This window comes from Palaemon carinicauda, chromosome 16 (assembly GCF_036898095.1).
Source record: "Palaemon carinicauda isolate YSFRI2023 chromosome 16, ASM3689809v2, whole genome shotgun sequence".
Classification (NCBI taxonomy): domain Eukaryota; kingdom Metazoa; phylum Arthropoda; class Malacostraca; order Decapoda; family Palaemonidae; genus Palaemon; species Palaemon carinicauda.
Window position 1 is genome coordinate 114,552,108 of NC_090740.1, and position 17,621 is coordinate 114,569,728.

Here is a 17,621-nt window from a genome sequence, read left to right on the forward strand (position 1 = left end):
GATAGGGAAAGAGGCAGTGTTTTCTTCATGGTCAGTGTATGGAGCATTTAAGAAAAGGAAGCATCAGCTGCGTAAAGCATTTTGTGATCATCGGATTTGATTGTATATAGAATATCTCCTGTATATATACTAGCTCTAAGGTTTAGTCTCTTAATTTACTACTAGATGTCAGGTCTTGATATTTTGACCATTTAATGTTTTACTTTAATGCACAATATTTAAAGATTATTTTTTATCCTGCTATTGACTTATTCTTACCTGTTTTGAGAAAAATGTTAATGACACCTTATTACAATACTGTATTTTTATTATGCTAGCTTCTTGAATCTGTTTTGACATAGCTATGAGTAATATTTTACAAAAGAGAACTTTGTCTTTGCAGGATCTTCACTTAGGAATGCTAAGATTTAGATGATCGATGAAAAAGCCGCCTATTATCAGCTGACCCCACATCGCCTTGGAACTGGAATTGTGCCAAGGACGATGAACTCCTTAAAAGAACATCCCACCTAGTCAACGCCCAATCCCTCATCATCTTACCTCAACGTCTTTTACCTTCGCTACCCGGAAATCCCTCTTGCGGAAACATTCCCATCCAATCAAGGCATCCTGTTCCCTGACCAAGCAACGAGGAAAGAGGCCTCTGATTCTAAGTGGATTTATTTCTTCGTTGTTTTTGTGGCTGGATGGAGATTTTATCTTGGATCATTTGCTTCGATTTTGTCTTGAGTTAATTCTTTGTGTAGTTGATCATTCCTTAGCCTAAGTGCATGTTCAGTGTTTTATTATTTATAGTTTATAGCTTTTGAGTCTCTAGTCAGGTGTGATTTTGTATGTTTTCAAAGATAGTTTATTTTTATAATTTTATTTAAATGTTAAAAGTGCTTCTTTGTAGAATATTATAATGGAGAAGCTATCTGCAATTTCCTCTCGATCTGACTCTCCTGTGAAGAGTGCACGGAAAGGAGATCAGAAAGTTCAGTTTTCTGATGATGCCGAATTTAGGCTTCAGGGCCATAAAGTTTGTGGCAAGCCCCCTGAAGTACCTCGTGCCCCACCCTACAGCCGGAGTAGTAGTCGTATGAGTGGGAGTAGCAGTATTAGCAGCAGTAGTAGCAGTAGTAGTTCAAGCACAGGTACTAGATTTAGCAGTGATGGCAGCACCAGTTCTGCTCTAGAGCGAGGAAATAGATCGGGCGATTCCAGGTGGACCTCTTCTCTAGACCGTAAACGTGCTGGTTCGCTTCGAAATAAATCGTCGGATCGTCCCCCAAGAAGTGATAGTAGTCGTAGCCACTCTCTAGATAGAAGAAGAGCTGATAGTGGTCGTCGCGAAAGTGCAAGTCCCGTAAGTTCGAGCTCGGAGCGGAAGAGGAGGGAGTGTGATGGAAAAGATACTCAAAACAAAGAAAAGAAACCTAGAACTAGGACTGGGCCCCCAGCTCACAATAGAAGTTATTCTGGGGAACGTCCAAAACTTCCAGCTCGTCAAAAGTTGACCCCTCCTAGTCTTCCCCAGAGTGGGAAAGGGGACTATTCCAAAAAGGAGAATATCCTAGAACAAAAAGTGCCATTGCAGACTGAAGAAAAGAAACCAGGAAGGTTTCACATGGAGTGGGCACGAAGAATGAAAAGGGCAGCCTCAAGGAGCCCGAGCAGAAGTCTTACTGAGAAGAACGGCAAAGAAGACAAAGAAAATGTCAGCAATGAGAAGATATCAGATAAGAGCAAAGACCAAAAGAGTCAAGATAAGAAGGAAAGAGGAAGATCTTTGAAAAGAGAAAACAGAAGTGGAAAGTCAAGCAGCAATGGAAAGAACAAGAAGTAAGTGTTATTCTGTCTCCTATGGCAATTTTCTTTTTAGTTTTTTTATATTGGAAAAATTGTGGACAATTTTAAGAGCCCTTCATTTATGTTGTAGCTCCCCAATTGCATTTGAGTGTGAACAGATATTTTAAAGTTATTTTCAGTTACTGTTTTTTTTTTTCAACTCTATAGTATTGATAAAGTACAATATGTCAAATATTTTCAAACTCTGTCTTTTTGAACAATGATCAGATTGAAATCCCACTTTACTTGAATAGGAGAATTAAGTTTCTATCTGACTTTGTTAATTTAAAGTGAAAATTAGCTATTCATTAGCTGATATATAAAAAGAAAAATTATCTTCTCATCTTTCTTTTCATTATATCCTTGTAAAGTACATTAGTTATTATTTTCCACCCTTTACTGTTAGCTAGCAATATATCATTGCAAGATTTGTCCCGACTTTCAAAGCGGTATTGCAGCAATACCCCGCCCTACGTCGTTAGTTGGTCCAAGAGATTAAAACGAAAGGTGATTATCAATGTTGGTTAGTTTTTGTCTTTTAAAGTAACTAATATCATTCTTATTACACATATTGAACACAGATAAAGTACCTATATCTTATAATCATTTTATAAAAACCAGATAGGCCTACCTATAATAATATGCTTCCCTGAGAAGTACATTACTGTACTTAGTCTTTATTTTACAAATGACATAGAAGGCAATGTAAGATTCCGAAAAATGGCGTAACATGGAATTTATTTGTATTTAATACTTGATGTGCAATGTAAAGTTGGAACTGACATGCTGTATGTATCAAACCAATGTAAAGCTAGCTATTACTTCATCATCTTTATAATGTTAATTACTTTCTTTCAGTTGTTCTAGATCATATGCATACAGTATGTTGTACTGAGTACTGTAAATGTATATTGCATCATGTTATTGTACTGCTCTTTATCATCGTCTTCCCCACCGTTATCCCTACATTAAAGGGTCGGTTGCCTGACATCCTCTTCCACTAAACCTCTTCTCTCCATATCATCCTTCACCTTATCTCACAATCTAATTCTCTGCCTTCTTTATGTATACATCAATTATTTCAGTGAGGATGTGATGACAATCGTTGGAGATGTTATGTGGTGGGGTTCCGGCAGCAGAAAGACTGGATACCTGTTGTTCAACTATGCTAACTTGGAAGAAAAACCAAAAGACTGTACAGCATCAAAGTACACAATGACTTTCAAGTTTTCCCAGGTAGGTAGTATCTATTTTCCTCTCTAAAGGTTATCTTTCCTTTTCAAGGCTTAAATGCCGCTCATGGATGTCAGAGGTGAGGGACAGGGACATTGCCCTAGTAAGCAGGACAATGCCGTAGAGACTGATGATATATGATTAGCACCCAAGCCCCCTCTCCATCCAAGCTAGGACCAGGGAGGGCCAGGCAATGAATGCTGATGACTCAGTAGGTAGACCTATAGGTTCCCCCAAACCCCCCATCTGTAGCTCACAAGGATAGTAAGGTTGTAGACACTAAAGCAACTAATGACTCTGAGCAGGACTTGAACCCCAGTCTGGCGATCAGCAGACAGAGACGTTACCAATCAGGTCACAACAACCCTAAAGTATTTTAACCAGATCATTTAGCCACATATCTAAACTTGTCATAGGATTGACTCACATGATTCATTCTAAAGAAGATGAAAAGGCTTGGAGGGAAGAGAATAAAAGAAGCAGGGGGAAAATTTGAGAATAGAAAAAATATAGATTAGTGCAGCAGTGAACAGAATTAGTGCAAATAGGATAAGCAAAGTAGGAAACCTGTAATGTTGCTTATAGTAGGCAATTCACTTCTCTGGGGATCACCTTTTTTTTAGTTGACTACATCGAGATAAAGGTGTGATGATGATGGTCTTCGTATATCTTTCACCAAAAAAAACACTGTATCGTTGCACCTGTATTCCCAGTAGAACTTGTGCAATTAAATCTAAATGCTATTTATCTAATCAACCTACTCTTATGATATCTAAAAGCATTGTACGCAATGAGTTTAAATTGATTTTAGAAGTGCTGCTGGAACACTGCTTACAAAATAATCTAGAAATGTGCTTTAAAAGAATTAATTTGAAATTTGGTTGTTACTTATGTAGTTGTTGAAGAAAAGATACAAAGCTGCATATGTTTTGATGCTATTAATTGAAGACATTAATATTCAGTATATACTGTGGGTAGTTATGTAGCATTAATTTACAAAGCGCGGTGTCCAGATGTCCTGTCTGTGAAAAACTGCTTGTGTAATTGTTTTGCTTCATAAAGTTTTGCAAGTCAGTTTTTCATATGATGGCATAAGACATATGTTCAACAGCAGGTCATGTACTTGGATCAGGATTTAGTCACAGCGGCTGAAAGTCATTTATTTTTCAACAGTCCATAATATACATTGCAGTTTGTCGTCTTATTCTTAGTCCGAAGATGAATTCAGTGTTCTAGATGCTATATCTTTTCTTAAGAATAAGCAAAGTATTAGTTAGTTACATTTGTAATAGAGAACTTAATAACAATTGTCCATGTTGCTCAGTGAATAATATACAGAAGGATGGCACATAAATAAATCTCTCTCTCTCTCTCTCTCTCTCTCTCTCTCTCTCTCTCTCTCTCTCTCTCTCTCTCTCTCTCTCTCTCTCATTTTTATTTTATTATTTTCTTTAGTTTTTTTTTATATAGCCTGCAGTATTTGATTCATAATATATTATCATCCAGTTGTTGGTAAAAACAAAAAGCTAATGTTTCAGTGGCAGTATGCCAGGGGCTTTATGTATATTAACTATTTAAGCATCTGTCAAATGCTGATTTTGTTATAAACTCTCATTTAAGTGACAGTACTGCAGTGGTTTTTTTCTTTCTTTCCTCCCTTCAAGCAGGCTGATTCAAAACTGATCAGAATGTTGTTAGAGGCTCATGGATTTTCAGAAGTGGACTCTTCCAGTTCATTTTTCAATCTGTACTGGGGAAATGCCCACTTCAACCCCAATGAAATTCGTCAACTTCAGGACTGGCAGAAAGTGAATCATTTTCCAAGGCAAGTAGTATTTCATGGAAACATTACTTTATTATTTTACTTGGTATATATAGGTTAAGCTTTTTCAAAAACTTATTTGATTTTTACTAGCAAAATTAAGAGCCAAGTTTTATACCATGTTATCACTCTGTGGATATTGTGAAATAGACATAGTAGAGTATGAGGAATATGTTATAAGATACAAAATCTTAACTGTAATGGTCATCTATTAGCCAATCTATAAAAAAGGGTACAGACTCAAAATTTTGTAATGCAGTAATATTTTGTACTTTGATACACAAAATTCAATATTAAGGACATTGGTAATGGCTTGGATAATAATTATCTTAACAGTGACATGGAATTAGTACAGTGAATTACAGTGTTAAGCAATTGAGTAAGGAACATATAGTATGATGTACATATTCCACATTTGAATTTTTATTTTTATTTTGATAACGTTTGTTTTGTGTCTTTTAATGTGTTTGGTTTATCCATGATTTGTAGTCAAAGTCAAACTATTATTGTCTCAATTTTTATGTAATTTTTGAATTATTTTTGACAAGATATACTTTTTCTGCTAGGATGATGCTCACTTATTTTTTTATTTAGTGGTAATGATCTAGATAATTGAAAACTTGATTTAATAGTAATGACTTTGACTGTGGCATTGAAGTTCAGTACCTTACGGTGTTACGTGATCTAGATAATTGCAAACAAAATTTAGTAATAATGACTTTGACTATGGCATTGAAGTTCAGTACCTTATGGTGTTATATGATCAAGTTTAAGAAATATTTTACCTATTCATTATTGTCTGTTTGTAGTAGAATATTTGTTTCTGGTTTGACATGAAAATTGTGTTTATGCAAGTATGGTTCATTTTCCTGATTTGCAAAGTCGAGCTGAGAACCTAATATTTAACTAGTTTTTAGAAGTACATCTGTATGTTAGATATGTCAGTTTTTCTACACCATCTAAAAGAACCTTTTTTTAAGGTACTGTATAATAATTATGTACTTTGCTGATGTTTTCTTTTCTATTTTCAGGTCATCTGAATTAACAAGAAAAGACCGATTGTATATGAATATAAAGAGAATGCAAAGACAGTTCGGAGTAAAGCTCTTCGATTTCATTCCAACAAGCTTCATACTGCCAACTGAATATAGAGATTTTTGTGACACCCACCTCAGGGAAAGGGGGACTTGGATTGTGAAGCCAGTTGCGTCGTCTCAAGGAAAAGGGATTTATCTTATTAATCAGGTGTGTAGTCACAAGAATGAAAATTAATTAGAATTAACTTGATTTAATTGAAGTTTTGTTTCTTCAAAGACATTTTCTTAGCACTTTCATTACAGCCAGCATTTGTACATCCGAGCTTCATATCGTCAGCTGATGTTTGTCACTCGAGCATTAAATTTGTGTCATCCATCCCTTGTTTTGACCATATCTTTCTGTTTAGACCAGTTATCACAACCGAGTTGCTCTCATCAAGATTTCCTTTGGTCTCTCACATCCTATGTTTCTCTTCTTTATCAGAGATATAACCAATGTATTATCATACCAACTGTCCATTGAAATTTGTTTTATTTAGACTCTCTTTCATAACTATATATGCACTGATGCTGTACTGTACTTAACCCTTTTACCCCCCCGGCTATTTGGAAATTTCCAACCCTTAACCCCCAGGGGTTAATTTTTTTCAAACACATTTTGCAGTATATTTTTTTTAAATTGCTCTAACAGCCTTAATTTTCGTCATAGAGAGGTCAGGTTGGTCTCATTCTCTTGGAAAATGCCTGAAGTTTCTCAAAAAATTATCAAAAATGTGCCAAAAAAAATCTAAATAGCAGTTTTTTGCAAGAACGTACCAGTACGTCCATGGGGGTAAAGGGATGAGTTTTGTGAAACGTACCAGTACGTCCTTTGGGGGTTAAAGGGTTAAGATCCCTATTAAAAATGTGTCTTGATGGACAAAATGATTCATAGTCGCATGAGCTTGCCAGGATATCAGAAGCCAGTGATTAGATGAAACCATAAGAGTTGGAAGAGAGCCTTGTAGTAGTGTTATACAATGGGAAACTGGTTGCACCAAAATGTGGAAGATAAAGAGGAATGAGACTGCGGGAGCATGTCAAGAAAATGTTGAAGATTTTGGTGGAAGCTTCAAGAAACATTGTCAAAAAGGCATCTTGTTAGGTTGGCTTCATTCCAAGGAGATCAACAGAAACAGCTATTATTAATAGGCAAATATAGAAAAAGTACTGTACCAAGAAAGAGAAAGGGTAATAAGATATTTTAGAAATTATAAAGATATTCGTATAATTAGATAGGTATTTTGAAAGCAGAAGGTACCATACAAAAAAGACTGATTCAGCTATTGATGTTACTCTTCTCATAATGCCAGATGTGGGTGGAGCTAAGATATTGGCTGATGTATCAAGAGTTTGAAAAAATGTTGGTGTCCTTAGCTCCCCTCACAGGACCATTAGCAGCAGATTGAGGACAAAGGTTATGTGTAAGCTTGAGGTGAAAGTAAGAATGACTGGCTTTTTCTTTTCTTTTCACCTTCCCCTCTCTTGGGGTACAGTATCAAAAAGCCTGTTGGCTAGATCCGAATTGTCGGCAGATAAGCCCAACTCGGCGTGTAGCTGTTATATGGCGTGTTATAGAAGAGTTGTCCTCACACTTCTTATAGTGTCACGTAACCAGGCAAACCCATCTGTAAATGAGTACCACATGAATCATTCAGACCCGTTACAAAACAAATTCTGCTCATTATCCTATGTTGCAAGGGCTCATGACCCGCTAGTATTACTAAACCACTGGTATACGAGGTGTAAGGGTCCTTAACTTTGTCAGCATCATAGGCATGAGTTTCGGCTTCCCAGATAAGTTTCCAGCCAGTTGGTACAGAGACTTCCTCCCTCTCGAGGATGAGTCTCTATTTAAAGGACGAGGGTTTGTATATGTACTGGAACAAATAATGAATTTGGAAGTAATTTGTATTTTTCCTAACTATGCTAACCTGCGTTTTTTACTCATACTTGCCACTATCACCAACCCCATAGAAAGTAATCAAAGTGGTTTGTCAGTGAGCAAGCGAGTGGGAGGTTATTTCCCTGCTACTGGCTTATTGTTCACACCTCGTCACAAAATTTTAATGGCTGTGTACTCAAGCTTCATTGTTATTTTCTATGTAAGAGACAGGTTTATATAAGTAGGAAAAATACAAATTACTTCAAAATTTGTCATATTTTTAATCATCATTTACCATCACTTAACATAACCGTATCACTATATATTATTGTATTTAATATTTTATGTGAAATTGTAATTTTCTTTGTCGTATATTTTAATAGATTTATTTATAATGCTGTGACACCCTAGCAGTACCAGCTGAACTCGGTTGAGTCCCTTGTTAGGCTGGGAGGAACGTAGAGAGTAGAGGTCCCCTTTTTGTTTTTGTTTCTTTTTTGATGTCGGCTACCCCCCAAAATTGGGGGAAGTGCCTTGGTATATGTATGTATGTATTTATAATTTTCAGAAATTTTATTTAAAGGTGCATTTAGCAACAACTGATTCAATGTTTATTAAAATTTTGTGTTATTGTTGTCTTCTCAGCCTTCTAAGATGAATAACCTTTATGGAGGTACAGTACTGTTCTATAGTTATGAAGTGCTGGCTTCCTAATCAGGTTTTGACAGTTTCAAAGTCATGTCGTTTCACAAAGCTTTTAATAGATAGCCGTTAGTTACTAGCAAAACAACGTCACTAATATCTTCTGCTTATTTTGCTCGATTTTAACTTCTAATGGGTAAAATATCTTCTGCAGGTTGACCAGGTGCCAGCTGACGAGACTTCCTTGGTCTGCAGGTACATCGATACACCACTTTTGGTCGACGGCTACAAGTGCGACCTGCGACTGTATGTGGCCGTGACCTCGTTGGACCCCTTGGTTGTGTATTTATATGAGGAAGGCTTGGTTCGCTTGGCTACAGTCAAGTACCAGCACGGGAAGAATCTTTGGAACCCTTGTATTCATCTCACTAACTACTCCGTTAACAAGTTTCATTCGAACTATGTACAGTATGTATCTCAAACTGTGTTTTCTGTCATTGATGACTTTGTGTATACTGCAGTATCATATTTCCATTTTATCAGTTAGAGAACGTAATCTATGGTACTGTATTGCATTTAGGTTCTTTGATAGATAGATTGATTAGTTAATTATATTTTCACTTTTTACAAACATTTAGAGATTCTGATAAATAATTTGATTATTATTATTATTTTTTTTTTCTTTTACTATATTCCGCCTAAAAAGAAATAATTTACAGATAATTCAAAGACGCGATTATTTTTTGAGTATGGTAGCCTACATGTTGCATCATATATACTGTTATCTACTGTAATAGAATATGAAAAGTATTTGGGAAAACATAAATTGGTAATAAAATTGTAATTACATTAATAAGAAAACGCAATCCAAGTCCCAGCTCCTCATACTATGAGAGCAGCCGAGGAAACAGAAACATCAGTAGACATGGACTCGGGAGTATTAAATGTCCAGGAATATATGTAAAGAATACCAAACTGATATGGAGTGAAGAAAGCTCTGGGTGATAGGAGGATGGATGTGAGAGAGGCAAGAGAGCGTGCTAGAAATAGGAATGAATGGCGAGCGATTCTGACGCAGTTCTGGTAGGCCCTGCTGCTGCCTCCGATGCCTTAGATGACCGCGGAGGTAGCAGCAGTAGGGGATTCAGCATTATGAAGCTTCATCTGTGGTGGATAATGTGGGAGGTTGGGCTGTGGCGCCCTAGCAGTACCAGCTGAACTCGGTTGATTCCCTTGTCAGGCTGGAGGAACGTAGAGAGTAGAGGCCCCCTTTTTGTTTTGTTTCATTGTTGATGTTGGCTACCCCCCAAAATTGGGGGAAGTGCCTTGGTATATGTATGTATATATGTACCTAACTAAATAAGATTAACTGCTATTTGTCATTTTCAGTATTCCACTATCATGGAATCTCTGCCAGTAGCTGAAATGCAGTGAAAACCTTAGAAATGTTATATGAAGCGAAAGAGGGTGATTTATGCAAGGTTATGTCGTGTACTGACCATGCTTTAAAATTTCAAACTTCTTGTGTCGGTTTAGTATTTATATTGATACAAAAATAAACTAATTATTACATTGGTTCAGCATTTGTGCTAATATTAGGAAAGGTGTTAGAGGAATGGCTGAGAAAAATTGTAAATAAAGTACTTTACAGTACAGCGTATTAATAATTGCCAGTTTAGCTTGATGTCAGAGACCAACAACAGAAACTGTGTTCATAATTAGGCGATTACGGGAATGTACTTATTTGTAGATATTGAGAAAGAATTGAACATAATAACAAGCCATTTAATCAAAATGGTATTAAGAAAGGAAGAGTAACCAGAAAAAATAATTGTTAGTGATGTTACTCTCTCATAACATTAGATATAGAGTGAAAGCAGTTGGAGGGGTATTAAAGGAATTTGATATACTGAGCTAGAAAGTAGTGCTAGAAGTTGCCTTTTGGGAACTGATGAATGCAGATGACCTAGTGTTGATAGTAGAATCTTATTAAGTGGTGGTAGAAATTCTAAAAAGGTGTTTGAGTTTAAATAAGAGAATATTAAAAATCATCATCTCCTTTATATAGCAAATGGTGATTAGAAGGAAGCAAGGGAAAAAGTAAATGGGAAATTGGTCATGTTTTTGTGGCTAAGGTGTGGGGGCCAAGTGGAAACACTACTGTGAACTGAATAGAACAGATAGTCTCCCAAGAGGTGCTGTAGATTACAAAAATCAGTCTCCCAAGAGGTGCTGTAGATTACAAAAATCAGTCTCCCAAGAGGTGCTGTAGATTACAAAAATCAGTCTCCCAAGAGGTGCTGTAGATTACAAAAATCAGTCTCCCAAGAGGTGCTGTAGATTACAAAAATCAGTCTCCCAAGAGGTGCTGTAGATTACAAAAATCAGTCTCCCAAGAGGTGCTGTAGATTACAAAATACATATGATTAGAGTTTTTAGATGGGCCAGTATGAATAACAAGACCAATTGGTAAAAGCAGAAGTGTTGAGAACTTCTGTTGTGATAAATATGCTGGTTTTATAATGGGTAGAAAATTTCTGTTATATTGGCAACACTGGTCTATGACACATGAATTGAGAGAACAGTAAGAAAAAGAGGGGCAGCGGCATAGATGAAATGGAGGCAGATTACTAAATTACTGATAACTAGAAATATTTCGTCAGTAAAAAGAGTAAAGACTTGTATTTGTACCTATAGGAATGTATAGGAATACAGGACAGATGAATAATTGAGGTGATGGGTGTTCTTAAAGACACAGTACCTGATTGAAGAGAATTGAGAGATCTCCTTTCATATCTAGCTTGGTAAAGGGAAATTCCTGACAAATGTTTATGATGATATTCTGTACTATTATCTGTATTGTTGTAGATATTTGTTATTAATTCTTGATTTTGTTCCTATCAGTGATTTATTTTGTAAAAGATGTTGAAACACTTTCTTTTATACTTTAAAAAGGGTTTCAATTTTATTTGTTTTGGCATTAGAATTTTAATGGGAGAAAATTGTTATGTATTTGTATGTTATCAATCATTTAACAGAAATGAAGACCCGGAAGTTGATGACCAAGGGAACAAGTGGTCTCTGAGTGCTTTCCTTCGACACCTTAAAAGCCAGGGCATTGACACCGGTGCCATGATGCGTTCTATCGAAGATGTCATCATAAAGTCGTTGCTGGCTGCATCTTACCAGATGAACACAGCAACAAACATGTTTGTGCCTCATCACAGAAATTGTTTTGGTTAGTTTTTGCTGCAGTTACTAATGCCGATAAAGGATAAAATCAATAGAGTAAAATCCATAAAAAACACCCAACTTAGATTTTTTGATATGGTTACTCCTACTGAAGAATACTTTCTTGTTTGTAATTGCAATATTTTTTGTTGTTTAACCCTTTTACCCCCAGGCTATATGGAACTTTCCAACCCTTAACCCCCAGGCATTTTTTTTTTCCAAGCACATTTTGCAATATATATTTTTTAAATTGCTCTAACAGCCTTAATTTTCATCATAGAGAGGTCAGGTTGGTCTCATTCTTTTGGAAAATGCCTGAAGTGTCTCATAAAGTTATAAAAAATATGCCCAAAAAAATGTAAATAGCAGTTTTTTGCAAGGACGTACCAGTACGTCCATGGTGGGTAAAGGGATGAGTTTTGTGAAACGTACCAGTACGTCCATTGAGGGTAAAAGGGTTAATAATTGAATTATATTTGAATTTTTTATAAAGCCTTTAGGTTACATTCTACATAATGTATTAACTTTTCCTTATCCATTGGTCTTGAAGAGTTATATGGTTTTGATATACTGGTGGACAATCAGCTGAAGCCTTGGGTACTAGAAGTAAACCTTTCGCCGTCCCTTAACATTGACCAGCCTTTAGATTTGAAGATTAAGTCAGCAATGCTGGCTGATTTGTTTTCTCTGGTTGGTACCCAAGTGGCCAACCCATACACAGCTAAAGCGTCTTCAAGACCTTCATTTTTCCGCAAGTTGCCGTACTTGGTAAGTTTGATTTTGTTATATTTATTTGTTCTATTTTTGTTAGCCATTTTTCCACCCAATGCTCTTCATTGTATTAATTATTCATGGATGAATTTATTTGAGGCTCTTCATTATCAACAAGATTTCGTTACATGTTTTTGGGACTTTTACAGGTGTGTAAGTTACGCTTAATTTGATGATTAATCAAAATAATTAATAAAGGATATTTGAAACTCACATTAGATGGTTGGAAAATTGTAAAGTGTGCATACAGTGAACAAACCTATTGCAATTGCATATCAGTACAAGTAGTTAAATTGAAAAAAGTTAGGCCCAAAAATGTCATTCTTTAAATTAAAGTATATTATGTTATTTTCCCTGTTGAGTTTACTTTTAGGGTAATTTTCCACTCAGTATGTCATCATAATGTTTTCACAGCTTTACTTTAGTAGCAAAGTCATTTTTGATTAGTGGTGGTATGTGTTGACTTGATCATAAAGCTTTTGGACACTGCAATGCATTTTTCTTGTTACTTCTAGCATAATATTGATATGCATACAAGAATGATTGTGTTATCTGGAGATGGTGTTATCAATTAGAAGAGGAGTTGGAGACAGATTGTGTTTATGTATCTTGAGTTATCTGGATGAGTGATCACAATTCACAGTGGATGGTTATACGTACGTTGGTGTGGCATGTTGTAATTATATAATTACGTAACTTTCTTTCTTCCTATTTATTTTCTATCGTCATATTTTTATAAACCAATTTCATGAATTGACATTCCATTATATCATATTGTTGACTTTTAGCTTTTTCATAAATAGTTCTTACTTGTTCCTATGCGAATACCAACAATAATTTTTCTACTATGAATGGATAACAGCAAAGCTGGAATACGGCTGTTGAAAGGTTCAACGAGGTGTAAAAAGCCGACGGGTAGTTACCCTGCCGGCGATGGGGAGGCGACTGCATCCCCTGTAGCTCACTGTAACCTCGACCCTTATTTGTTGTCTCTGCCTTTTCATTGAACGTTATCTTAGTTTTACTCATATTCATTTTCAGTCTTACATTTCTGCTTTCTCTATTCAAATCATATATCATGTTTTGTAAATCTTATGTTGTTAAGGTATTCCTCATTATTATTAACTCTTACAGTTTCCCAATATAAATTCTTTGAAACTACTTCTAGGCACGCTGTGAATAATTTAGGAGAGATGGGGTCTACTTAACTCCTTTCTCAATTGGGATTTTCTCACTTATCTTTATGTAGTTTTAGCATTTCATTTATAGATATCTTAAAGTGTTCTAAACATAAGAATAATCTATTCTTTGTCCTTGAAGAGCTGCATTAGGCTAAAGTTTTGACAGAATGAAAACTTTTCGCATATTCTATAAATGCCCTACATGATGGTTTGTCATACGCTGTTGAATTTTCTAACAAGGATATGGTCAGGTGTTGAATATCCACTTTTAAAGCCTGCCAGTTCTCTTAGGTGATTAAAGTCTAGCTGATTTTTTATTTGCCCTAATATGATCTGTGTAAATATTTTATATTTCTTGTCCTTGAAGTGCTTGCATTATGCTAAAGTTTTGACAGAAGGAAAACTTTTCGCATATTCTATAAATGCCCTACATAATGGTTTGTCATACGCTGTTGAATTTTCTAACAAGGATATGGTCAGGTGTTGAATATCCACTTTTAAAGCCTCCCTGTTCTCTTACGTGATTAAAGTCTAGCTGATTTTTATTTGCCCTAATATGATCTGTGTAAATATTTTATATATCACACAAAGTAAACATATTGGGCGGTAATTTTTCAGGTTTTATGTGTGTGCTTTACCCCTATTCATACGTTTTAATGTTTTCTTCGCTTCCACTGTAACGTTTGGTACCGGCCCAAGTGTTTCATTATTTCTTTTGGCAAAGTTATTTCTTGTACCGCTATTGCATAGCATTGTATAGAAATCCTTAGCAATTATTATCACCACATCTCAATTGTTTATATTTCCACTTCCATCCTTATAGCAACCATCTATTGGTGCCCAGTTCCAAGACTTCTTTTCATCCATTTGATGCTTCTTCCTTTCTTTTGGTGTTTCTTCAGTTTTGGCCTGATTGTGCTTACGAATTTCTTGAGTTTTAATTTTTTTATTTATTTGGATAATTCTGTTAGTTCTATTTCTTCTCTCTTGGATTTCACCCTCATTTCCAATCTTTTCTCTTATTAGGTTTTTGGTCTTTTCTGATAGTTTTCCTTGATCTTGTCTAGGAACTTTTCCACCTATCTCCTGTGCTGATTCTAATACAAATTTTGTTAAATTACTCTTCATTTCTTCTTCTGTGTTAAATAACGGGGGAGGGTGGGCTGTGGCACCCTAGCAGTACTGGCCGAACTCGGTTGAGTCCCTCGTCAGGCTGGGAGGAGCCTAGAGAGGAAAGGTCCCCTTTTTTTCATTTGTTTGATGTTGGCTATCCCCCAAAATTGGGGGAAGTGTCTTGGTATACAGTATAGATATAGATTTTTTCTTGACTTGCTTCTATTTCATCATGTAGCTGGGAGTACCTATTTTGTATCGCTAAAATAAAATCATCAGATATTTTTCTTATCACAGAAGTGTTTATTTTCTTTCATTTTCTCTCTCCTTAGAGCTCAACAAATTTTGCTTCTCACCATTCCATGGTTGCTTGACTTTAACTTGTTTATCACTGTTTAACTAAACTAAATTTGGGCTTCTCCATGTCCATTTTCTATGTTTCTTTTTCTAAAAATTGGTGCTCGTGATTTTGAGGTTATTTTTTACAGAAAATTCTACAAAAATATCTCCTCTCTTATTCCTTGTGCCAACTCCAAATTTATCTACTGCTGGTTCCCCCACTTCTCTCGACAATCTTTAGCATTGAAATCACCCAAAACAAATGTAAACTTAGTCTTATGTTTTTCATCGATATCTCTACATCATAAAAAGTTTCTATTTCTTCCTCTTCATGGGGTGTTGTTGGGGGCATATTTTTTAATATTAATCTTACCCGATAATCATGTAGCTGTCAACTCTGTTGCCGACAGAAATCTACGGTCGGGATACGCCAGCGATCGCTATACAGGTGGGGGTGAACACCACAGCGCCATCTGTGGTCAGGTACTCCAGTACTTCTTGTCAACACCACCTCAATTTTTCCTCTGTCGTGCCTCCGGCTAGACCTACATGGATACGCTGTTGATTCTGGAGTTATTGCTCACGATTTGGTGATGTATTTGCTCTAGAGTTTAGCTTTCGCTATTCAGGAAGTTTTATCATTAGCTTAGCTAGCTTTTGGAATTAATTTGATTTAATATTGGTGACGAAGAGAGTATGAACTCTCTTTCACTTTTAAATGGCCGACCCTTCCCTTAGACGGAAGTGTTGGTGTCGAAGAGAGTATAGACTCTCTTTCTTAATTTTGCTTAACAAAAGTTATAGATTTATTTTATATCTCTCCGCCTTTTATAGGCCTCTTCGATTAACTTCCTTTTATTATAAACTTATTAAAATTAATTTTTATATTTGTTTATATTCGACCTTTCCTAATAGTAGGCGGTCTTTTCTTGGAACCGAAGTTAATTAACATTGAGCCCGTCATTTCGTTTTTACCTGTTAACATATTATGCTATTTTAATGTTTTTGAAAGAATTTCTTTGATAGTCTCGTACTGTTTTCAAAGTTGAACTAACGTTTTGTTTTGTCTCTGCAGTTGTTGACGTTCAGAACGTTCAACTTGCGCTCTATCGTTACGATAGAGAGAGAGTATTCACGGTGTCACGTTGCAGTAAGAGTAAACCGATTCTAGCGTTTTGTTCATTCTTTCTTAGCTTAAATGGTTTTAATTCTAATAAAGGAACTTTTTATTTGGGAAATCTTTCAGTTTTTTTCCTTTAACAATAATATGTTTTAACGATATATATAATTGGGCTCATCTCTCAGGTTCTAAGTCAAGAGAGAGAGAGAGAGAGATAGAGACGGAGGGAGAGAGAGGAGGATAAACGTTTCGTTCAAGCGGGTAACGTTGTTATCGTTTTTGCTCTTCTCCCTAGTCTCTTTAGGGGAAGAAGGTAAACGTTTCTAGAGTTTTATTCTTGTTCTCAGTCTTTATGCGGTGAGAGATTTTAAACGTAGTTTATTTGATCTAGTGTTTAGTCTCTTTTCCAGCCACTGAATTATTTATCTTTCATTATGTTTTTCTGTTACATTGTAATACTGTTTTCGCAATTACTAACTTTTAATGAAGGATAGAATTGCGTGTTTCAGGTACAAACCACTTAAAGTTTCGAGTTCAGTGAAATAAGTGCAAACAGAAAATCAAAAGTGATAAAGTGATAAGCGCAAAGTGTTACAGTGTTGCGTTCGAGGGTTCGTCTGTTCGTGCCAGTTGTTCGCCTAGTCTGGGACCTCTTACAAGCTCCCAAGCCCAGGGGAGAAGTAATGTCGAAGGACTTATGGGTTCATCAGGCCTTGATCGACGAACAGACGTTTCCCTCCGTGGTTTCGGGTGTATCTACACACGTTGCCGACGTGATCACCCCACCCACACAAAGACGAGAGAGCCCTTTTATTCCTCGTCTGCGGAAGAGGTTTCTCGCAGAAACCATGGACCAAATCTTGCAGCTTTTAAGTGCAAGTCGGTCCCTTCCGCGCAAGTCCAACTCCTAGGTGGTGCCATTAGCACTGGGTCAGTTCGGACTTGCTGCAGTACGACAACTGCACACCTCCCAGAGAGGCAAGGTGGTATCGCAACAGGCAGTAACTCCGTCTGTTGCCGCACCAGCTGTTTTAGACCCTCAGTCTCAACGGACAGTAGCTCCGTTTGTTGTTGTCTTTCTTAAACTCTAGTGGTCTATGCTGCAGACAATGCAGTCTCAGCTTGCGGTGTTGATGCAGGAGTTTCAGGCAGAGAAGGTTAGCACACCTCCTCCTGCGAGCGCTCCTCCACCTCTGCGCAGTCCACCCTGCCAGACGTAAGATGTTGAGGCTCCTCCTGCCTCCATGCGTGAGCTGCCGCATTGGGAGTTGCCAGGTACCAGCGCTATGCAGCAACCTCCACTTTCCTTGAGGCAGGAGCCTCATGCTATGCGGCAACCGCCTCAACTCTTGAGGCAAGAGCCTCAACTCTTGAGGCA

General features: G+C 36.6%; 1 protein-coding gene across 4 annotated transcripts in view; it reads left to right on the plus strand.

Moving 5' to 3' along the window:
* LOC137655816 (tubulin polyglutamylase TTLL5-like) overlaps positions 1 to 17,621 on the plus strand; it is a 179,235-nt gene that overhangs the window by 108,840 nt on the left and 52,774 nt on the right. For 3 of the 4 annotated variants that reach the window (XM_068389983.1, XM_068389982.1, XM_068389984.1), the window contains exons 2-8: positions 383 to 1,824; positions 2,916 to 3,066; positions 4,728 to 4,888; positions 5,917 to 6,130; positions 8,703 to 8,956; positions 11,527 to 11,726; positions 12,270 to 12,487. In XM_068389983.1, the coding sequence (XP_068246084.1) occupies positions 905 to 1,824; positions 2,916 to 3,066; positions 4,728 to 4,888; positions 5,917 to 6,130; positions 8,703 to 8,956; positions 11,527 to 11,726; positions 12,270 to 12,487 (2,118 nt within the window). In that variant the 5' untranslated portion in view covers positions 383 to 904. The remainder of the gene's footprint in view (positions 1 to 382; positions 1,825 to 2,915; positions 3,067 to 4,727; positions 4,889 to 5,916; positions 6,131 to 8,702; positions 8,957 to 11,526; positions 11,727 to 12,269; positions 12,488 to 17,621) is intronic. The other variant, XM_068389985.1, reaches the window with a different exon arrangement.